The sequence below is a fragment of the Pezoporus wallicus genome, unplaced genomic scaffold (genome assembly GCF_028554395.1).
Source record: "Pezoporus wallicus isolate ANWC-B61680 ecotype Strahan unplaced genomic scaffold, APGP_CSIRO_Pwel_v1 contig_6789, whole genome shotgun sequence".
Lineage (NCBI taxonomy): Eukaryota > Metazoa > Chordata > Aves > Psittaciformes > Psittacidae > Pezoporus > Pezoporus wallicus.
In genome coordinates, this window is record NW_026637361.1 from 447,824 (window position 1) to 471,918 (window position 24,095).

The 24,095-nt window shown below is 35.7% G+C and overlaps 1 protein-coding gene across 16 annotated transcripts in view; it reads left to right on the forward strand.

Annotated features, from left to right (window-relative positions):
• BLTP1 (bridge-like lipid transfer protein family member 1) overlaps positions 1-24,095 on the forward strand; it is a 117,474-nt gene that overhangs the window by 14,083 nt on the left and 79,296 nt on the right. For 12 of the 16 annotated variants that reach the window (XM_057405120.1, XM_057405126.1, XM_057405136.1 and 9 more), the window contains exons 5-19: positions 489-553; positions 4,344-4,530; positions 5,667-5,748; positions 6,272-6,465; positions 10,799-10,878; positions 11,976-12,126; positions 14,060-14,216; positions 14,421-14,499; positions 15,272-15,363; positions 16,225-16,342; positions 17,438-17,593; positions 18,582-18,679; positions 19,631-19,809; positions 19,956-20,062; positions 22,128-22,336. In XM_057405120.1, the coding sequence (XP_057261103.1) occupies positions 489-553; positions 4,344-4,530; positions 5,667-5,748; positions 6,272-6,465; positions 10,799-10,878; positions 11,976-12,126; positions 14,060-14,216; positions 14,421-14,499; positions 15,272-15,363; positions 16,225-16,342; positions 17,438-17,593; positions 18,582-18,679; positions 19,631-19,809; positions 19,956-20,062; positions 22,128-22,336 (1,954 nt within the window). Of the gene's footprint in view, positions 1-488; positions 554-4,343; positions 4,531-5,666; positions 5,749-6,271; positions 6,466-10,798; positions 10,879-11,498; positions 11,578-11,975; positions 12,127-14,059; positions 14,217-14,420; positions 14,500-15,271; positions 15,364-16,224; positions 16,343-17,437; positions 17,594-18,581; positions 18,680-19,630; positions 19,810-19,955; positions 20,063-22,127; positions 22,337-24,095 lie in introns of those variants that run through there. The other 4 variants (XM_057405125.1, XM_057405130.1, XM_057405134.1 and 1 more) reach the window with 4 other exon arrangements.

Genomic DNA, 24,095 nt, shown 5'->3' on the forward strand with positions numbered 1-24,095 from the left:
TGCTGTTTGAGGGTTACCAGTTGGAGGTGAGTACTGGATAAGATTCTAGTTGTCCTTAGTATTTGTAAAAGAAAACACTTTCAAGTTCAAAGGAGAACTGTTTTATCATTAATGTCTTTCACTCTACCATGCCTCTGCTCTTAAGTCTGGCAGATTCATTTTGGCCCCGGACTTATAATTTATTTACTGGAATTCAGAATAATTTGTTTCATCAACCACACACTAAAGAATAGTTTGTAATTTTGGTTCTTACTGCTGAATAAGGAAAGCCTTGAGAAGACAAAGGATATGGGATTTATATAAAATTCAGCTAATGCAGTAGCTGTATAATATTATAATTTATGCTGTAATGCTTCATGCTTTAATATTGCTTGTGTACTACTGCAACTGCAGATCTCTCCACTGCATAAGGCAAGATGTCGTGCAGCTGCATGTAGAATTTTGGATGATTACTCTCTTAACTTTGCTTTTATATAATTTGTTGTTAGAATTCAAGATGGGTTTATCATATTTCGCTGGTGGAAGATGTACAACCCTAAGCAGAAACAGCATGGTAGGTTTCCTGAAAAGGTTTCAAAGTTTAAGTTTATGGGTGGTTTATGGAAAAATACTTCCTTTGCACAGTCTCATGCATGTAATTGATTTGTTGATGTGTACCTGAAGTACATTAAATCATCGGAAGGTATGTTTTTTTTAACTAGTTAATCTGTGTTAGTACACAGGAATAAAACAATGAAATAAATGTTGGATACCTTGAGGGACTTAGACCCTTCTTAAGGCAAACCATTAACCTTAATAGTAGCCTTCATTAGCTGTAATTTAAGCGTAATTGATTCTGTATTGAATTTATATCTATGGTAAATAAGAGACTTCATACTTTCTGGAAGTGATTTTAGTTTTCAAGTTTGTCTTGTGCTGTGTGGGTATTTTAGCAGAAGTAGGGGATGTTCTTGTATGTATTTGTTAACATTGTATGTATTTGATAACATTGTGTCTTGATGACATCTGTGGTTATAGAAGTGGGGAAGTGTGAAAAATTCATTTATTTTTCTTACAGTCTCTGGATGAAGAAGGAAAATTAACACGATACAATAGATTAATTATAGCTGTGGAAAACACAAGTAGCCTAGTTATGTGTGCTTAGTTGTTTATAGGATCAAAATCTGGTTGAATAAGTCTTAGGTCCTGCCTCTCTTTGCTTTTGAAGCATTGCAGCTCCACTGAGAATTCAAGGAGGTCCAGAAATGGCATTACTAAGCCTCTGATGTGATAGGACACAATTCACATTCTTTATACCATAAGAAGACTAATTCAAAAAGTGGAATCTGGCTTAGTTAATTAGATTTTTCCAACCACAAGTTATTGTCTAATAGGTTTTCATAGAATTTTCTTCATCTGGTAGTTAGAACGTATTTCTCTAGTGTCTCCCAGCATGAAAAGTGAATTGAACTTAATGCAATAAAGACAGCTCTCTCTGTCTTTTATGGTTGTATTTTTGCTTGGCAGTAGTTTAAGGCTTTAACTTTTTCTGCTGACATTTAAGACAGCATAATTCGTGGACATCCATGTGGATAATACAAGTAACCAAGGAGGTCAGAAGTGTATAGGTCTGACAACAGATTAATGTGAATAAAATACTGTCTTAAATAATTACTCATTTTCCTAGGAAAACTAGCTTTGCTCACTTTACATTTTGATTATTTAGCAGAGATGCTTTCATTTTTAACCTTTAGGGAAAAATAAAATCCTCAATCTCTGAGCCAAACTTGGAGAACAGTTTCCTTCGCTCTGGTGTATGTGATTTGCAAAATGCTTTATGGTATACTCTTCCTATTGAACTTCTGGTAATCAATGTATATTTATGATCAAAGGGTAGATTACAGTAATGGATGCTAGGAAGCACGACAGTTAGACCTTTTTGTCAGAAAAAGGAAGTGTGAAAATGCTTTGCATTCTGGTTTGGGATTGTTGGGTTTGTTTGTTTGGTTTTTTTTTTGGTTGGTTGGTTGGTTGTTTTGTTTTTTTTCCTTTTTCTTTTCACATTTGTTCCAAAGCTATGAGAATTTTTTAGTTACCAATCTTCCGAGTATAAAACTAACCTATCAATTTTTATGCTTTGTCTACCTGCCCATTAGAATTTGAAGTAAATGTTGTTTTAAGACTAGAATTGCCATATAATTTAAGGATGCTTCTCATAAACACTTAATTGAAGTTCCTTGCAGAAAAGAAGGTTTGAACCACAGAAAGTTTGGATAATGATTATTGGTAACATGTAGTGAAGTTGCATTTCTTGCTATGGGTTTTTAAAAATTCCTTAGTTTGCCCTAGGAAGTGCAATCTGTTTTTCATCACGGCACTACGTTTGTAATAGGCGCTCTGTTTGTGCTAGGCATGTCATACCAATGTTGAAAGAACTTCATCGAAAATGTCAAGTATGTGGGCTGTCTTCCTGATTTGAGTGTTAAGTTAAACCATACTGGAACTTGAGAGTAGGTTTTATACATATTTGAGAAAACGAAAGTGGTTTAGGAACAAAAGTTGGAGTATTATGTTGTGAATAGGGCACAACCTGATGGCATGGTTTAAGTGCCACAGCAGATAAGCAATTTTGACACTGTAAAACCCCGTTGTTTGTTTTGTGAGGTGCTTTTTCAAAGGGGAAACACTGTTTTGAGAACCAACTGAAAAAGCAGTAAATAAATTTTGATTAAGCTCGGTAGACAGCAAATGTCAGAACCTTGGCTATATTAGTCATCTTGCTACAACTGTTGATAAAACTAGTATTCTGCTATCAGTCTGGTAGTTACATTTACATAACCTGTATGTGTGCTTCTTTGAATCACTTAACTGTATGTCATCCAGATGTGCTTGTATCTTTTTTCCAAAAGTGGCTTAAGGCAACCAAATTGTGTGGAGGTCAAATCTTACTTTTGTTACTAGGAAAAAGAGATAGTTGCCTCTTTAAATCCCCTTTAAATAAATGAATTACTACATATGATTTCATTTGGTCAATGAAGTCTAATACCTGCCTCCAGGAACTGAAAAATTACATTTATTTGTGCTCTTGATGATGCTGAGATCTCCCAGGTGAACAATTGTGTATCCCAGTCTTTGTCCATGTCATCTTTTGCCTGTATCTTACTGATGCAAGGTAATATTACCAACAAACAGATTTGATAGTGCTTTTATGAAAATAGGAAGGAACCGGAACTGGCTCATTAACTTTTCTCTGTCTCTTGTTCAAGAAAACTGTGATGCCATTGTTTTCTGGAGACTTCCATATCATTATAAGAAAAGTCAATGTATAGTAAATATCTGCTAATTTAGGTGTGAGGGGTAAAAGGTGAGTTGCTGATGTTGGGACAGCGTTGTACAGATGCATAACTCTGGGGGCAGCTGTGTTACTTCTCCTGACCCTGACCAGAAGAGCGTCAGTGTTCGACTTTTTAATTTCTGTTGTCTGTGGGATATGTTGCCTTCAGTTTGTCCCCCTGAGTTACAGACTGGGGACTGCTGCAGTAACCATTGATGCTGCAGCTTCCTAAAGGCTGTTTGACTAAGAAAGATCAGATCAGGTTTTAAAACAGCTCAGGTCTCTGGAGTGAATGTGTAACGGGCACTCTTTCAACTGGGTAATTAGGGAGAAATTGTGTGAGCTTTTTCCTCACATTAACTACATAATTAGGTCATACTATCTAAGGCAAAAGTATGTAAAAGTATGTCACAAACAGCTCTGTATGCAGTTAGCAGATTTTGAACTAGTTTTTAAGTATCAGAGAGTCAAGCTGATGCTATAGTTAAAATTTTAAATTAGTTGAAAACGAATATGCTTCTTGTTAGTTACGTATATTCGTGTTTTCTGTTTCTGTGTAAGAGAAATCTTCTTTCTGGTTCAGGCCTGCTGTACCACAGAGAAAGAAAAAAAAAAAAAAAGAAAGCTATTTGGATTTTGATATTTAATTGGTTTAGCACTGATATGTGTGCTAAAAAACAGAAGTTGGCACCCAGGCTTCTGTGCTTTGCATCAGAGATATTTTTGTTTGTTTTCATATGTGAGATTAAATAAACCTAATGTACCATTTTATGCAGCTCCTGCCTGGATTTATTTTTGGATTGTGACCTAATGGTGACATGCCTTTCAGGTTTTATATCTTGTATGTAACTGTCTTATTTGACAAGTTTGGAATGATGTAATTATGTTGTCGAGGTTTTACTGCTTTTTAATAGATACTTCAGCAACTGTTCATTGTAATTATTTTTGCAAGATGTGCATATTTGAAAAACTGTAAATATTGTAAGGGAATGTTGGAATAGAATTAGATCTTTTTCCACTATTTATTTAGATCCAAAGGCAGAAACACGACTGTATATTATGGTGAATGACTTTGAATTTCATGTGTACAACCGTTCTGAGCTTTATGGACAACTTCAAGAACTATTTGGCTTGGATCCCATAATAATTCCAGCAAAGAAAGATGATGAAAAATCACAAGTAAATGGGAGGCAGAGAGCACATACCAATCTTGAAAGGTAAATTATTATTCATTTTGCTATTTTGTTGATACTTTGTTCTGCAAAGGGCTGAACTAATTAGGTAATGTTTTGTTAGCATATGCTCTGGAGGCCAAATGGTTGAAGCACATCTGAGAGAAATTGCTCTGACAAGCCTGACAGTCTAAATCTTTTTTCTTTCCTTGGACTTCCTACCATAATAATTGAAGCTCACAACTAAACAAACCAAGTATTTCTTGTTTAATGAACAGAGACAGGTTGAAAAATATATTTGAAGTACAATGTGGAGAGGGAGCATGTGTTGAAGAGGATTATGCTCGTAGAATAAGAATGGTATTGCTCAGTAGAAGTAACTGCTGCTCAAGACATTGAGTAGACAAAATGTTAGGGTCCGTATTGTGTTGGGAGGACTTACTGTTTTTTGAGCTTTAAACTTGGGCTGATTTCACAACTTGTCTTTTTTTTGGGGTGTGTGTGCATAGCTATACAAGCCTTCTTTTCTTATTTTGTTCTTTTTGGAGTACCTCAGGAAACATGGTGTGGGACTGTAAGGAGTTCTTGTACCCAGCTTACATGTAGTGAAGTCAGATGTTCAATAAGAAGGCTCTCTCTGGGCAGAATCGCACGAGACTGATTTATTGGCAGGAGCAGAGCAGATCTGTTGACACCTGAGTCTTTCCAGTGCTGCTGGCTAAACCAGTACTTGTTCCTAAATTCTATAGTGGGCAGCTGTGGGAAGCTGAGCCAGTTTCTCCATGTTTTTATCTTATGCCCTTACTGGCAGATCCTGGAAGGACTTCTGCTGTTGGGGAGGACATGTTTTGGAAAGTGAAAAATCTCACACCTAAATAGCAATATTTAGAGCAGACCAAATTCCCTGAGGAAGATTTATTTAACTATTCTGTGCTAAACGTGGCACACTTGTTTTTTATCTGTGTCAGCCCAGTGTAGCAGCACTCAACGCATGTATGCTTCCTGCTATTGTTCCAGGCTCTGGAGGAGTCTGCAGTAGTCTGCCAGCAGGTCCCTTAGAGGAGGCATCTCTGTGTTAAGGAACATTCCCCAAGATCTGTGCACTGAAACCCCCTAGAATAAAAGGTCGGTAAATTCTTCTGCAAAAAAGGCAAAATAATAATACACATTTTTTCCTGTAGTGTTAAAGTAAAAACAGAATCTCAAGACCCTTCTTCTTCATGGAGATCACTTATTCCAGTCATTAAAGTCAATGTGAGCACGGTAAGTGTAAAGACCCTGATAATGAAAAGATTTAGCAGTATATGCTTAAAAATCAGGCTTGCCATTCATTTTTCTTACAATGATTTCAATGATTTCTTCTAATGATTTCAAGAATATCACCCAGTAATTAAGCTAGGTAATGGGTGTTGCACAATGGTGTGTTTGTGGGCTTTTGGGAGGTGTTTGCGGTTTGGTTGTAATAGGGATATTTGGCCACTCTCCTTAAAAGTTGATGTCCACCCTCCCCCCCCCCCCCCCAAAAAAAACAAATCACCCAGGAAAATTGTTATTGAAATGGTAGGTGATAGAGTATTTGAGAGTTTAATGTACAAGGTAGTAGTTTTAGTTATGCACAAATTAGGGCCAGGATTTTTGTCTGTGGTCTTTATTTGGATATTGCTGGTTATTTTATAATTTTTATAATTTTGCTGGTTATTTTATAATAATTTGCATTATTATAGATAAATACATATATTTAAAAGATCAGTGTATAACAAGTATTTGGGTTTTCTTTTGGATTTAGGGTCGCTTGGCATTTGGGAATCATTATCAGCCACAAACACTTTGTATTAACTTTGATGATGCTTTTTTGACATATACCACAAAACCACCTTCGAGCCACCTTGACCAGTTTATGCATATTGTGAAAGGAAAATTGGAAAATGTTAGAGTCATGCTGGTTCCAAGTCCAAGATACGTTGGCCTTCAAAATGATGAGTAAGTTTTGGGGACTTTTGTTTCCGTATTTTTTTATTATTTCTTTTAAAAAACGAAGAACAGATTGTTGGTTGTATTTCTGCTAATTTATTTTTCTTAGTGTGTTTAGACAGTTGGTGTTTTTAACACTGCAGGTTTTAAATGTCGGATCTTTGAAACTATTTATGGAGAAAAGTACTAGTTTTCTGTCTCATTGTAGTTTATTTGTTCATAGAATCACAAAATGTTTTTTGGTTGGAAGGGACCTTTAGAGGTCATCTAGTCCACCCTCCCTGCAATGAGCAGGGACATCTTCAACTAGAACAGGTTGCTCAGAGCCCCATCCAACCTGACCTTGAATATTTCCAGGAATGGGGCATCCTGCATTCAACTTTTATTTTCCTTCACTCAGGTACCATAGCTGCACACCTTTGACAGCACTAGATTTCTAGGGTAAATGCAAGGTTTAAGGTGTTGCCTTCTGTAGAGCTGATTCACATATGGTTAAATAAATATTTAATTAAAAAAAAAAAGGGAAAAAGCTGTGCCATACTTGTTATAGTAGAAATCACATTATCTTTTGAAGATAGATTGCTGATCCTTTTGCCTCTGTGTCTTCTGCATCAGCATGGTTATACAACTTTAACAAACAGTAGTACTAAGTCAATCAAAAGAGAGGGTGCTTACATTAAGTGGTTTGACACTAGGATTCTTGTCTTACTACCATTTAACCACCAGTCATTTCTGTGCATGCTATATTAATGTCTCTGATTGATATGGTGTGGACAGAATGGCCAGAATTTACTGTATTATCTTATTTAATGCTTACAACATTATATATTCAACAGACAATTTAGGCAAAACTGCTAAATTTCAGTCTTTCACAGATGTTATTTGCTCAACAAAAATAATCTATCCTTGGACAATTGTATGTATGAGTTAATGTAAAATGATTATACCTATTTTATACCTCTTAAGCAACAATATTCAGAGAATTGATTATTATTTTTGGGAATAAACTGTATGTTATTTGTACCTTAATTGGCTCTGTATGAGGCAAATACTGCTTCTATAATATGCTTATGATTTCAAAGAACATTCTGTGGGTGTTCTTTGAATCTTACTCTTCCAACATGATGACAAAGGCAATTTCTTCGAGTAATATTGAAAACAAACAAGATTAAAGCAAAATAGGATTAGGACACTCAAACTATTAGCTTTTTCTCCTGCTTCTGCTAAGTATTTTCTTTTTATGCTGTTACCATCCCTGCAGCTCCCGATGGCTGAAGGATAGCATATGTGCAGAAAACATGCCCTAATTTACTGTGTGAATTCAACAAATGACCCAGTTCATTGGAAACAGGGAATGTTTGAATCTTTAGAGCGTGTCCTTTTATGCTGCTTTTGCTTAAAAAATTAAGCTGGGTGTCTTAACTTTCAGAAGTTCCTGCAGGCAATGCACATATAAAAAAACAGCTAAGTGACTTGATGAAATTTGTAACAGATTGACTAATCAATACAAACATCAAAAAAACACCTTGAAAATTGTCATATTATATTACAGACGGACATCTCAACACCTCCATCACTTTCTGCAAATAAATCCTCCAAAACCCAAGGGAAAAAAAACTGTGCTAGGAAAAACAGATCAAAGCAGAACAAGCTTGAAGAGCAGTGACTAAGTCAGCAGGCTCAAAGCGGAAGTTTAGGATGGGTATTAGGAAATAATTTTTAATGATGAAAATCTCATTATCATTCATGAGCGTTATCTGATTTGCAAATGTCCTGTGGTGGGTTTTCTAGGGTTCTACCACCTAGATGTACACTGGAAGAACTAGAAGGCAAGGACTGAGAAAGATATTTAGCTACCATGTGGTGTTTTGGTGGTGGGTTTTTGTTTTTTTTTTTCCTCTCCCCACTTCCATTAGTGTAAGACCTCATAGCTTTCCTCCAGAAAGTGGAGTATGGCAAAGGTGATGAGGATGACACAGCAGTGGGTATTTGACAAAAGGATTTGACCATTCTTTCTGTCAGCAATTAAAGCTTTCCTGTAGATACTTCTCTCTTTTCTACAGCTAAGTGACAGTTTCTGTTAGGCTGTGGAGTTAAGTCCAATTGTTCATCTTTAAGAAGACTTAGCTTTAAAACTCTTTGAACTTCTACTTGAATATAGTGTTTTAGATTGAAACAAAGTTATTAATTATTCTAAGTCAGACCTATGTAGTCTGTGCTATTAGAGAGGGTAATGCACTTATGTGAAATGGATATAGTATTCTGTATTTCACAGAACAAAACATGCACCAGATAGAGCAGCAGGGACTGAGAAACCTTTGACATCATAGACAGGCCAGCTTGCACAGGGGCTGCCTGACCTTCATGGAGAAATGCTGAGTTGCTGAAACAAGATGCAGCCTTTGCCCTACAGTGTGCCTCAATGGGGGTATAGTCAGACAATGATAAATGGTTGTACTGGCTAAGGAAGATACTGTCAGGCTCCTAAGTTTTGCAGCTGGTTATGTTGTGAGCTTCCCCTCTTTTGCATTACAAAGCACAGAGGCTTCCTCTGAGACCCTGTTGGTGGTGTGCTCAACCTGAGAGGCCAAAGTTACAAACTCATGCTGTTGTGCCATGGTGTGCTATTCAGTCCTGCTAACCTGCGTGTGCCTATTGCGGAGTGTGGGCAGAATAAAGTGAGCTCTTCCCATGAACTACAATTTAGATCTATATAAATGCTTTCCCTCCCACTTCTGTAGCTGAGCCACTAAATAATTTTTTTTCACATCTTGCTCCGTTTGCATCTCATTGCATCTCAAGTTCATAAATAATCTTTTTCTACAAATGAAAAAAAACAGTTCTACTGAAACAATTCAATTTCAGGCAGAAAAAATAAATAAGTGGAAAACTGGGAATGAATAGAAAGTACTTAATCTTTCACTGCTGTTACTGTCAAAGTAAAATTATTTCAAGGTTCCTGCTCTGCTGCTTTTGAAGAACTTCTGCCAGTATGTGAGCTCTGTCTGCTGTCTCCCATAACTTCCAAGCTTTCTGCATTTGGAAAGAGCTGTGGTAAAATGAGCAGCGTTCTTCTAACAGGTCACATTCTTAGACCTTGTATTTCTGTCATTGGAGTTTTCTTTTTCTGCAAAGAACTGACAACTTACAAAAGTGGCAAAAATGTCTTTCAGTAAAAACAGAACTTTCACATTATTATTATTATTACTATAAAATGTTATATTATAAATCAACATGTAGCAACACTGTAAGAAGGGTATGGCAATGTACTGATATAAAAGTGTTATGAAAAGTGTTTTGTGTCTTAGTTCCATCACTTAGATTCTTTTATATTGAGGGAGATGTTACTGAGGAAGAACAGGGGTTGGTTTTTTTTTTGGTTTTTTTTTTTCTTTTTTTAAGCTAATGGTCTAATTACTGAAGATGTCTTGTCCCTTTGGTTTAGAGTGCTATTTTAGAAAGAAAACAATTAGCAGCTGAAAGAGCAATTTAGGACAAGGAGAAAAGAACTTTCAATGGAAAGAAATTTTGAAAGTAAAACTTTTGTAGTTGATTGTGATTTGTAGTACCCGAGAAATGTCTTTGTGGAGAGGAACCTGGTATCTTTGTGCTCAAGTTAACTGAATTTTTAAGGTATTTCATGTAGCAATAATAATAATGTAATGATCAAATATTTTTTGCACATCAGGGTAGATATAGCCTAGCAATATGACAGCTGCCTTTTTGATAAGAGACTTGAAATCAGATAGACTTGAATATTCAGTGCTTGTTTTCAGAAGTTCATTTAGTCTGAGCTAGCAAACTAGGAATTGCAGTGTAATAGGGAGGGAAGGAGAAAAACTGAGGTTATAACCTGCACTTCAAATTTAGCTTACTTAGGACAGACTGCAGTGTGTTTCAGGTACTTCAGTCTCTTCTGCCAACCCTTCTGGTAATGAGAAAAGACCAATGCCTGGCAGACAAGGTAAAGTAGCAAGACCTATGTAGATGTGTGGAGTTGGTGACCTGGGATAGCACCAAACTTGAATCTTGCCCACAGAATGTTTTTGGTCAGGTACCACATACACTGTATCCCCACTGTTGGCTTGCATGATACAGGTAACAGTTTTATTGGTGATTCCATGGATTACATATGTCCTACTAAGAAGCCACAAGTGAGCATGACCTATGAAATCTCTTTCATTATGCTTCATATAGAATCATAGAATACTTAGGGTTGGAAAGGACCTTAAGATAATCTAATTCCAACCCTCCTGCCATGGGCATTTAAAATTACTTGAATGTGTAAAGTTTAATCTCAGTGCATTTTTAATCTTTATTTTGCACTCTTATCCATTTACAGACCACCGAGGCTGATGGGTGAAGGTTTTGTTGTAATGCAGTCCAATGATGTTGATATCTATTATTATATGGATGAACCAGGTACCTTCTGTTAGATAACAAAGATAAAATTTTAAGGCGTATGAAGACTACATGTTTATTGTCTGGACTTGCTAGGCAATTTCTTCTGCTTTTTTTCAGTGCTGAAAAATCTCTGTGCTGAAAGACTTATTGTAATGTTTTGGAACCAAAAAAGTTTTAGTTATTTTTTCTGCAAATGAACTAAAATTCCACTGAAACAAAGGGGAAGAGAGTTCATTTGTTTCATATTTAGAAAGGAGTGAAATTTTGAGCTGTGTTCAACTTCTAAACTGTTTCATGTAGAAGGTCTGGGGAATTTCATAGATGAAATAACTGAGTATGTAGAACCAATGTATTTCTCAGCAAGTAGTTTTATATCATGTAGGTACTCTATCAGCAAATGCCTTCTGCAAGTCTGTATGCAACATAGAAGCAATTAAGCTTGGTATGTGTTCTTGGAACAAGTTGTATTTTAAGCTGCAATCATAAATGATGTAGGTTTCCAAAAGTACTTCAGGAATGGGGATAATTTATAGTTAATGCTTACTGGAGGTTTGGGGAAATATATTTGGTGCATCCATTTCTGAATATTGTGGTGTTTCTCTTTTTCACTTTAAATCTGGTGTGTTATATTATCAATTTATTTTGCTGGAGTTCTTTCAGTTTGCAAAAGCTTTTGTTTGGACTCCACTTAAAGTATTGCCTGAATCTTGAACAAAGGTAACGTATTCAGTAATGATGCATACTGGTAGTATAGTTGACAATTTTGGAAACTTGGTTTATATGTAGGATTTGGATGTAAATGTGGATGTAGGAAAGCTTGCATTGGTGAAAAGCATATTTGAAAGACAAAACTGCTGTATATGTCAGCATTTTCCTGACATCAGTGAGCAGTGCTTCAGGAAATCAGTACAACATTTGGTCCTGTTCTCCCTATGTTTACTTCCGTATACACTGGGAGTCTGCATTGAATTGTGGCTTGATATTTATACACTGTAGTGGTCCCAAATAAAACTGACATAAGGAGATGTTAATTGTCATGTGCTTAGTAAACATTTTTCATGCTAATTTGAAACAGCTTCCTTTTAATAGTCTGTTTATTACATTATGTAATATAGGTCTTGTACCAGAGGAGATGGAGGAAAGTAATGATGGAGAATCAAGCAACGAAGACAGCAAGTTGCAGGATCTGCCACCATGTTGGGGTTTGGACATTGTTTGTGGAAAAGGAACAGACTTCAACTATGGACCGTGGGCTGATAGGCAGAGGTATTACCATGATTTACATCTTTAATTTTAATCTTTAATATCTCTTGTTACTGAGAAAGCAGTCTAAAGTTTCCAGTATGCAATGGCTCAGATTTCTAATTTGTTTGGGGCATACCAGGCAAAATAGAAGGAGTTTAGGTTTGGTAAATTCATTGTTGTTTATCTTGTTGGCCTTCCAAAGTTAGTATCACTCAGTGAATTTTTGTTACTAAATTAATAAATTATGCTCCTATTTTTGTGAACAAACTAGCTTTTTACTGTTTATCAAGCGTTAGATACCTAAGTGTTTAACCTTATAGTGGCTACTTTATATTTGAAAAGCTCCTATTAGCTCATGGATAGAAATACACTGTATATTGATGAGAAAATTTTATGGAAGTACAAATCTGGCTACAGAAATAATGAGGGGGAGCTGTTTATCCCTGCTTTAGGAGAACCAAATTCTTGATGCAGTCTCAAAAGTATTTATTATCCAGGTATTTTAGTGACAGAATTTTAGCCCAGAGCTCTACTACTGTTCTTCACCTAGCCCTTGATGTTTTGCGCTCAATTATTTCTGGTGGAGACAATAGGATTGTTTAGAGAGTAGAGGACTATTAAGTACAAGTGCTTTCCCTCTTTTCCCCTGTTAATTACAGATTGATACTTCTTTTGGCCTCCATTAATTCTCCTGTGAAAATACTATAATTAACTGTCTCTTACAAGTATGAGGATAGCAGACCACAGAGTAGTTGTTAGATGCAACAGTATCTTGGAGAATTTAAGAGAAAATGCCAGTTTCCAGAACAGTGCTTTGCTAGGAACATAAAGTCAGTGAATTGTTAGTGATATATTTAATACTCCCAATAAAGCTCACTCTACGATGGTGTGCTTTTTATAATTTTAACTGGCTATGCAGAAGGTCGTTTGTGCCTATTTAGGGTGTGTAGAGTTTGTAGGTACATGCTTGACAACATTTTCAGATTGTGCTGTGGATAGAAGATAGAATTTTGGAAAGTGCCACAACATTTTAGAAGGACACGTTGTAGTGTCTGGTGGACTTGGTAGTTCTGTGTACTTGCTACTTTCCATTCATATAAAAGCTTCCACAAATACTGATCTTTAACACATCACAAGGTAAAATCTTGGGTTTCCCCAGGATTTGGACAGTGTGTTGTGTGGTGTTTGGTGGTGGGGGGGATGTTTTTGGGTTGTGTTGCTCCCTTTTTTTCCCTTAACCTTTTAGGCTGCTATAGTGGTCAGGTGCTGGGTGCAGGAAACTGCTACCCCCCTTAAAGACTTTCTTCCACCTCCTTCAGACCTATATAAGCTAGGCTATCTGTGCTTTCTCACTATGGCTTTCCTTTCATGTAGTTACATGTTCAGACGCAAGTCTGCAGAAATGTAGGTTTCATGTTACTCTACTAAAGTTTTGTGTTTTGTTTACTGCTGGGCATTAGGTCAACTATTTGTGTACAAACCAAAGCATTTGGGGTTGGAGTAGATGATCTTCAGAGATCCCTTCCAACCCTAATAATTCTGTGATTCTGTAGCAATTCCTTGATAAAATGATTACTTGCTACTATGTTTTTGTAGTAGATTTGTAAACCAAAGAATAGGAATAAGAAGAAAGACGTATCTTGTTTGCCATCTGAATTAAAATATGTTTGTTGTGAATCACTTATGGTCTGTCCATTCATAACTTTTATCCAGAAGTCACTTCTTGTCATGGAAAATTTTGGAGATTTCAGTAATGAGTTGAAAGGCTCCTACGATTTTAAACAATTTTTTTTTTTTTAATCACATCCAGTGGTTGTGTAACGACTCACCTAACCAGAAAATAATTGACTCAAATAGATGCATAGATATATATAAATACACATGTATTTCTTCTGTGAATAAAACCAGCTCTTTTGTTTTTGTGTGTTTGTTTTTTTTTCTTCCTCCCCATTAGGGATTGCTTGTGGAAGTTTTTCTTCCCGCCAGACTACCAAGTTATGAAAGTCTCAGAAATGGCTCAGCCTGGGAAACCAAGACAGATTCTTGCTTTTGAACTGCGGATGAATATTATTGCAGATGCCACCATTGATTTACTTTTTACTAAAAATAGGGTAAATAATGAACACACATCTAGAAAATAATTTGTCTGTGTGATTACTCTGTGGTTGTTGGGTGCGCATGTTTTTTACTTGTCTCAGGTGTTTCTTACAGAGGTATGGTTTTAAAAGCTAGGTGACTTGTCTTTCAGTCAGAGGCAGAAGGTACACTGATGTCTAGAAATGATGTTTGGACTGTTTTTCTTTCTTAAAATACAGGAAACTAATGCTGTACATGTAAATGTTGGTGCAGGATCATATTTGGAAATAAATATTCCCATGACAGTAGGTGAAAATGGTGAGTTAGTGTTAAGATTAATTTGTTTTCATAATGTTTTTTTTCCAAACAGTTACCTTAATGACTGTGTGTGTTAATATCTTATAGTGTTTTCCTTCAAGACTGTGAGATGTGTATTCTTACATAAAAGAACAAAAAGTATTTCCTTATACATTTCATTGCAAGATATTAAAGTATGTACATACTTAAATAGCTACCTTCATGTTTTGTTTGGGTTAGGAAACACAAATTCCTTAACTACTAGGCAATGTATCATTTAAACATGTATCTATTGAAGCAGATGACATTGTTGGCTCAAAGCAGGAAGACTTCTTCGGTAGGATTAGTGTAGTAGTTGAATCATGCTGAGATATGTTCTGAAAAATAGTAGTAAATTTAAACAAAATTAATTCCAAAATCCAAGGTGGAGATCAGTGTAAAGTTATGTTACCTGTATTTACTCATCTTGTTGGCTGGTGTGAAGACCTTTGCTAAATTGTTTGTTCTCTTGATTCCTTCTGGCATTTTGAGTTTTATCCTGTAACTTAAACCAAGATCTCCAGAACTTAGCATTTCCAGACCCAGCAAGAAGAATTCTGTCACCTCTGCTATGTGAAGGCAGAACATGTTAAGCTCTTTACTGTTTGGTAAATGGTAGAATTATTATAGTACCAATTTCTTTTATATAATTCTTGATTGTTAGTGGAATGGTGAAATTGCTGGTGAGAATTATGTAAATATTTATATAACTCTTATGTGTGAATGACTGTGTTTTATATCTTCTGTGTGCTAGGCTATTCACCTACAATTAAAGGGCAGCTTCTACATGTTGACGCCACCAGCAGTATGCAGTACCGGACTCTCTTAGAAGCTGAAATGCTAGCTGTAAGTTTGCGTTAATAAGCACAAAGCTTCAGTCTCTAGAGGATTTTTAATAAAAGAACATATTTGTTTGTCTGTGGAACAGTTCTTCAGATTCTTAAACAGTACAGAAATATGCCTTTTGAATGTATTTTGCAAAACCTTACTATGTAAGAAATTTACATATATACACATGACTATGCACATGTGTAACTTTCAGTGACAACATAATTTATGTGTGTTATGAAAGCAATGGAGGGATTGGAGTACCACTTACAAGTCTTGCCTCATTAATTATGTAGCCATGTCTTACAGGCTTTACCTTAATAAATTACTACACTTGCTAGCTGTGCTACAGAATTTGAGTGCGTAAGTACTTAAAAATACTTCAGAGTGCTTAAACTAGTTGAGACAGATTTAATACTGCATTATTCTTTTGTTTGTAGTACTTCTGCAGTACTGCAATTCTGTAGATTACCTTTCTCACTTTTTTTTATTAGTGATGTTTTTAATGTTGAATATGAGCATTATATCAGTGGTAAAAATCCCTCAGAATATAGTATTTTTCATCTGTAATGTATTGTAAACAGTGAGGCTTTTAATGAAACCTTAGGTTTATAAATTGCATGGTATGTCTGCTGCAACAGATGTATCAGAATTTCATAATATACCTTTCCAGATAAATTAATACACTAATGCTTGACCTTCAAGCACAGGAAGAGAGATAGATTAAATTATTAAAGAACTGGAGAAGCCTTCTGTTCATCCCAGCAGGAAAACAGTTTTAATTATTCAGCAGAGTACATATGTGAAAACTGCTGAGCTGCAGGGTCAAGGATTGTATGCTTTAATTGTAATTCTGATGCTTCAATATCTTGTTCACAGTTTCATATTAATGCTAGCTACCCCCGGATTTGGAACATGCCACAGACATGGCAATGCGAACTTGAGGTTTATAAAGCAACCTATCATTTTATCTTTGCTCAGAAAAGCTTCTTTACAGGTAACTACTAAATAAAATACATATCAAATTAAATATTCTTTCTTTAGAATTTCTTTTGAAATTTTGCAAAGGCGTACAAGGTCAGGTACTCTGATTTGAGGTATTTAGCACAAGTACTTATTTTTGAGGACAAAGGTTCTGATGTTTTCTGTTTCCTGTAAGTGGCTTAGTACACGATATTCTTATATTTGAGTGGAGATGCCAAATGATTTAATTTTCTAACATCTAAGCTAAATTTGATCTGCAGTAATGTTAAGTGATCTTAAATTTCAGATTAATTTTTTTCTATCAGATCTATTGACTTGTTTAGTATTTGTCACCTAGGATATTGAATTCTCTGAAATCTCTCTTTGGCTGACTGATTTTCAGCTACTTAAGCTTTAGGTCATGTCTCTGTGGTTGACAGACGATGAAAGAAAGTAATTTGCTCCTTAGGATTTTGGCTGTGAGGAAGAATGTGTGTGCACAAGGCAGTAAGATGTGATACAGCATCACCAAGCTGTTGCTGAAGGTTTCAGCTACAGTAGTAGAAAGAATATAGCCCCATCAATGTGGCACTGCTTGGGCTAATTAGTCCTGCTGGGAGGAAGAGTTAATTAGTGCAGGCATAGTGCCATGCTAATAAAGTTATCCTCCTGATGAGGCTGGAGCCATTATCTATATAGTGTTGCAGTACACAGTCTACCTGTCCATTCAAAGCAAACAGTAACTTCTGCAACAACACCGTTTTGCAGAATTAGAATATATTACTAATGTATACATTCAGAGTACCTGAGTGGAAAACCAGAGGAAAGCAGTTGGTAGTCCAGTGCTTTTAGGTCAGTGTGTAACATTGCTATGGAGCAAAACTAAACATGAAAACTTCATTAAACCTATTGCTTTACAACTGAAAAAGCAGGTGAGAAATGGGAGATGGACTCACAGCTAGTATTTGTGGAATATCTGCTTGAGAAATGCATGCTGTATATTGTTCTCATTTTCCTTTTTCTGTTAAGGAGCAAGCGACTAAGGCAATTTACGAAAAACCAAAAACTTAAAAGGAATCTCTCACTTGATTGCTACTGACTTGTCTTTTGTTACTTTACATGGGTTTAGATTTGATCCAAGACTGGTCCAGCGATAGCGCGCCTGATATCTTTTCATTCGTTCCTTATATGTGGAACTTCAAAGTCATGTTTCATCAATTTGAAATGATTTGGGCAGCGAATCAACACAACTGGATTGACTGTTCCACGAAACAACAAGAGAATGGTGAGAACCCTTTTTGATTTGGAAGAAGAGTGCAAACTGCAAAAAATACACTCAAAATAAGAGAGTACAGTCATTACAAAATTTTACTAGAAAAATGTGTCTTCAGTGATAAACCATTTTGCTACTGTTGATGTGCATAAACTATCCTAAAACAGTTTTAAGTTCTAACTTACTTTGTGCAAATGTGTATGTTTTTTTAGGGGGACAGTGCAGTTCTGTATCATCTTTTAGCTTTCATTTTTTAAGACTCTTGAGTCTAAGATTTAGTACAAGAGTTTGCAGAGAGTATCTCTGAGGTCTTGACATATATTCAGTATGTTAAGAGAAAACATGAACTTGAGAATAAAGTTTTTAAGTAAGGTTGGAAAAATACCATTTGAACTCCATGCAACCAGAAATGTTTGTTTTCTATGAATTTCAGAATAGGAGATAGGGCTGCTAATTCTAGGCAAAATTAAGGGGTACATTTTAGAAAGCCAAACCTTTGATTAATGTGCACTTTGCTTTATATGTATCTCAGTGGTCTACACTGTAGTAGAATCTTACTATTTCCTCATAGAAAGAGGACAGTGAATTAAAAAATCATAAAGTTGTGTTCTAGTTAAAAATAAGGCTCACTACTTCATCAACCCTGAGGAACTTTCAGTGTGGTTTTTTTGTTTGTTTGTTTGTTTTTCTAAAAACTGGTGTGTGGAGCATTAAAGTCAGTCATAAGATAATAGTCAGTTGTTTTTATTGTCTGGTTATGGTTTCATTGTGCCAAGTACAGTGCCTTTCTACGGAGGGCAAGCTGTAGGGAGTAATCACTTTCAGGATAACTTAGTATGATGTATTCTGAATACACAGTAGTTAAAATGGCAATTTCCTTTGTCTTGAGTTCTTGAATATATTTTCATTATTTTTACCTGTATGTTTGATAATTTTAAAAGAACAAAATCAGGAGTAATTTTTACAGATTTTTTTTGTTTGTTTTTTCCTCTTGTCTCAGTTTATCTAGCAGCTTGTGGAGAAACATTGAACATTGTTTTCTCTCTGCCTTTCACGGACTTTGTTCCAACCACATGCAGTACCAGATTCTCTTTAAGGGTAAGTTCTTCCACTCCTTGCCCCTTTTGTCTTAGAAATGTGAGATAGTTTCCCTAACTTCTTCAGTCAGCAGATTTTGGATAAACTCTTTCCCAAAAGGAAATTAGTCTTTTTCACCTCTGGCTCATAGAATTTTTCGCGGAGGTAAATGGTTTCAATTGCTTATATGAAGTATCCAGTCATAGGCTGGTTTAATTATATATACACACATATATATATTACACACACACAAATAAAAATATATTTTAAATATATATATACACATATGCTTCATACATATGTACACACAGTATGCATATTTACTATATTTACTTAGACTATGTGTATCTGTGTATGTACTTATCACTCGAAGTCTGTTCCCATTTATTTAGAAAATGTGAAAGTCTGCTATATGTTCAAAGCTAAAAATCAAATACTGGAATGGGTACCCTCAACCTTTTTGGAAAGCCATTTTCCATATTTTTAAGAGTTTCTGTAGAATAAGTAATGATGATAAACTGTAACAGATGCAGCTAATTCTTTGAGAGACTCTAGCACTTCGCTGAAATAGAAGCAGTCTACTGCTACTGAAAATTAAAAAAACTAGTTGGTGATGATGTTGGTAATTTTGTATAATTTGATAGCAAAGAAATCAGTGTTTTATCTGTATGATTTTGTTTTTTAAGTATGGTTTAGTTGGTTTGTAGGGCAGCATTGGCTAGTCACTTAACTTTTGTAGTATGGCTTGAGCAACATAAAAACAGGCACCAGTAAAAGTCATGCCCCTTTGTTTAACAGATTGCTAAATTATGTGGGAGCTGTGGTCAGCAATCACATGTCAAAATTGAGATTTCTTGCCTCGCTTTGCCTGTAAAGTGAAGATGATGGTGCATATGAACATGCAAACACCATGAGCATTATGCATAAAGTGAATGTAAGTTAACCTTTTTGATACTAATGTTTGATTTTTAGGGAGAAGATGTTGATCTTCATTTGTATCTGCCAGATTGTCATCCTAGTAAATACTCCCTTTTTATGTTGGTGAAAGATTGTCAGCCTAATAAAATAAGTCCTGAATCTTGTATTTCTGCTGAATGTCAAAGTGGTCAAAAAACGGACAAACCCAAATGGAGGAACATTACTCAAGAAGAGTGAGTTTTATTGTGATGTTTATGTATTTATATTGGCTTTTCATATTTCCTTATTTAGTTTGTGATGAAAGCAACCTGCTATATTTATGAAAGATACTTAATGCAACTGTTGTCCTTCAAGTAAGTGCGCTGTTTCTTTTTGAAAGGGCTGGATGGGTCGAATGCTGGACAGTCCCGAGTGTTGTGTTTACAATTGACTACTCGTGGCACCCAATTTATCCTCAGAAGGCAGACGAACAGTTAAAGCAATCCTGTAAGTGCCACTACTCTTTTCTTGTTAGCATGTTTCATTTTGGGAACAGTTGTGATTTTGCTGGATCAAACTGCTTAAATTTGCAGAAATTAATTTTGAACTGAAGTAATATTACATGTCACACGGGACAATTACAATCTGTAGGGTGCACCAGGTTTGATTTAAAAACTGACAACATCTCATGATGCAGAATTTCAGAACATGTCCCAGTTCCCTGTGTAAAAAGAGGATACTCTCTGTAGTTGACTTCACCTTGTCCTTAAACTGGATCTCGTAAATGGGTTGTTGCATAATACAACCTAGCACTTGGTATGTTAAATATGAAGTACAGTATTTTTTGGCAGTATCTTATTCCTTAGCCTTTCTAAGCTTTTTTCCTTTGGATGTTATGATGTTCTATTATGATTAAAATATTTAAATACACTATATATGAGATATAACAACGTGGTCTTTCCTTTATGGATATGAAACTGTGAGATTTTGTTGTAGCTACCACTGTTGAAGTGAAGCATGGCCACCTGATGCAAGTGTTAGACTGGTCAGTCTGTCAATAATTTCTTCATCAGAATAGTTAAATATAAATGTCTAAACAACTTTTCTAAGTATGAAATATTCTCTAAGTATGTGCTTGAAAAAAAAAGTTATAAAATACTTAAATGCAGAGATAAATGTAAGTTCCTTTTTGTGCAGAGGGAAGTATGCAGGAAATCATGGGGATTACATTAAAGTCTTTCAGGTTGAGATGCTAAAAGCAGAAATGATGAAGGAAAGGTATTAGAAGAATAATGAGGGCTAATTTGGATGGGCCTCAATCAGCAGGTGTTAGAAGACATGCTGAGTAGCATTTTTAGGTTTTTAGTTCCAAATATTCAAATCTAAAAGAACTGAAATTTTAGAGGACGAAGCAGAAAAAGTGAAATTCATCTTGCAGATGTTCTTTAAGTGCTCTTGTGAGACTCTGTCAGCTTATGTCAATTGTGCCTACTTCAAATTTGAAAACATGTGCTAGTAATTGTGGCAATTGAACCTGCTTTTCTAATTTTTTACATGCACAGGTAATTTTGTCTGCAGCTTCCTTCAATGAATAATCCAGCACAGTCCAGATCACTTCTAATCTGTGATGCTGATAGAATGTGTTTGTTACAATAGAAACATCTTTATTTTATTTTAAGTCAATTGATGGAACCCTTTAAGGCTCTCAGAAACCAGTACGTTGCATTACCTGAAATGCAGCTTACAAAAAAGTGGTCATCTCACTGCAGTGTTTAGCTAATTTATAACACATAGCATAATGCAAGCACAGAGCAAGCATTGTAGGCAATAATAAATTAAAGCCTTGAAGGTTTTCTGGCTGCAGGTGTGTATTCACTGTATTTCTCTATGTGTCAGTTCTTCCAGTTAAACTGGCACCTGAAATCTTATTCCATGTAGAGCATTAATTTTCTGCAGTTTTCCCATAGAGTTCTTCCCAGCAAGCACTTCGCATCCCCAAAACGCTTCTGTCTTGTCACCTTTCCTCACTTAGAAAAAGACAAAATGCTTTCTTCTCCCTAAGTCCAAATAGAAAGAAAAGAAAGATTTGAATTTGCAAACTGTTTTGTGTCTAGAATAATTGAATTATTTGAGAGGAAGTTTTGGCCTACAGAGCTATTGGTTCAGAATAGGTTTTTAATATAACTTTTGTAATTTTCCTGTTTATTCACTTTTGTTTATTCTGCAGTAGCTGTGTGGTTGTGGGAAATCTACTGCACTGTAATGAAAGCATGTCTTTGTTTAACTTGAAGAGCTAGATAAATAAATTGGATGCTTTTTTGGAACTTGAAGGATTGTTTTTCTCTTGCATAATTAACATTGACTAAAATATTCTGTATTTTCCTGCTGTCCCATAGTTACTAGATGTGAGAAACCAGTTCTGTAGCATGAACTTATTAACATAATTATAAAAATTATATAAATTAGCTGCAGAAAGTAACATATTTAATACATATTCCTATTTGCAGAATTCTGTTCATTGGAAGTCTCACTTGTAATCAAAATCTGTTTTCTTCTTTATTTTGCTCCGAAGTGTCAGAAATGGAAGAAACAATGTTATCTGTGCTAAGGCCATCGCAGAAAGCAGCCGACAGTATGATTTCATCTCCCACAGCTTCAACCCGTGTTCCCCTTGACCCCTCAGAGCTGCCCCCAGATAAGCTCCACGTGGAACTGGAACTCTCTGCAGATTCTCAGATAACTCTATATGGACCCCTGCTCAAAGCCTTTCTGTCCATAAAGGTAGGCATAGGAAAGAGACTTACAAAATTTATGGAGGGCCAAATGTAGGAAAGGGAAATAAATAATTCCTCAGAATACATGGATTTAGCTGAAAAGTTCTTACAAGTACTATTCAATGACTTTAGTTGGTGATGTGGCATAGCTGCGATGAATTCTGCTGGCACAGGGTTATGAGGAGATTTCCAATATGTATATATGTCGACCCATATCACCGTAATTTTCCTTTCAAAGAAAGTGTTTCTAGACTTCATGTGTGGAAAATTTTTTCTTTGACTTCTGCAGTACTAAAAAGAAAATAAAATAATATCAGCTCTAATAATATTAATGGGGTTCTTTTTTACAACCACTTTTATGCAAATGTCTATCAAAACCCATGGGCATTTTAAGGGCATTTTAAGTTCTGCAGAGTGTCCTAATTCGTTTTGGTTTTGCTAAATTAGATTCTGTGAAATTTCTGGAAACAGGATCGTGGAGGGGAAGGGAGAAGAATATGACAATAACATAATTTTAAAAGCTGCTTCAGTCAATATTGAAGAAGAGTTTTTCATCCTTTTCTTCATGTTAGTCTATTATGCTTTAAAATGTTTGTGCATATTGCTTAGGTTATGTCCTCTTCCATTGTTGGGTGGCTGAAAACAGTTGTTTCTTCCCAAGTCCCTCACCTGCCTTGTTGAGACAAAAGCAGAAGTGACTGAACATATTGCTTCTATTTGACTTACAGTCATGTGGTTGGGTTTTGGTTGTTTCTTTTTTTTCTCTGATGAGTTTTAGGGGAGTTTTTGTTTGTTTTAAAGGTCTGTTTTGGCTTATTCAGGACTAGGCTAAAGTAATGTTTCTGGAGGCTTTCAGTTTGAGTCAGAGAACTAGGAATGTTCTGAGACAGGTGATTAGTGTCAGGACTCATACTGAAACAGTCATTATAAATTTATAGAAGGTATTGTGTGTAAGCAAAGAATAGCAGAAAATATTAAATTTTTACAGAGTATAGGGCTTGCAAGTATCCTCATTATTTCTTCATGTTGCCACTAAAATAATAGGATTAAGATTAGGTCAGTGTTGCATCTGGAAGACTTAATTTCCTCTACTCCTGAGGAAATGTATCAATGTTTGACTAGTTTATTGAGCTCCTTTTTTTTGAGCCCATAAATTCATGAGGTAGTTTTGTCTTTCCAAGCACAGCAGCACTTCTTCATTGCACTTTGCATCTGGAGGTATATGTAAAGAGTGCTATGTTAGATCCGTCGATTCTGTGATTTAGTTTTTAGAGATGAGGATTTCTCAGCTTAAATCTACCTTTTATCTTCTAAATCTCAAGAGAAATTTTAGGTAAATAGCTCATTTTTTGAAAATGTGCATTTATTGTACTTTTTACTATTTCTGTGACTGTGTGTTCATCTTTTTGCCCAGCTGTGCTGGCAGCATCTCTGACAGATTTCCAGGGGTGGTTTTTTATGCTTGTTTTCCTGACTTGAGGTTGAATAGTTGTTTTCAGCTAATTTTAATTGATCTTTTTTAATACGTGAGGGATTGTTTCCTAGATGTGCTTCGTTCATGCAGTTTTGTTAAGCCTTCCGTTGTGTAGTTTTTCAGTGTAACACTGTTTCTGACTGAAGGGCTTACTGGGTGGGAATGAATTATTTATAGGTCCTTGCCTCCCCATGAGAAGGTACCAGGAGTTAGTTACTGAAACTCTTAGCACCCTCTGCTGGGTGTGCCTTATAATAAATATTTCAAAGTCTGTGTTAAAACCTTTTCGCTT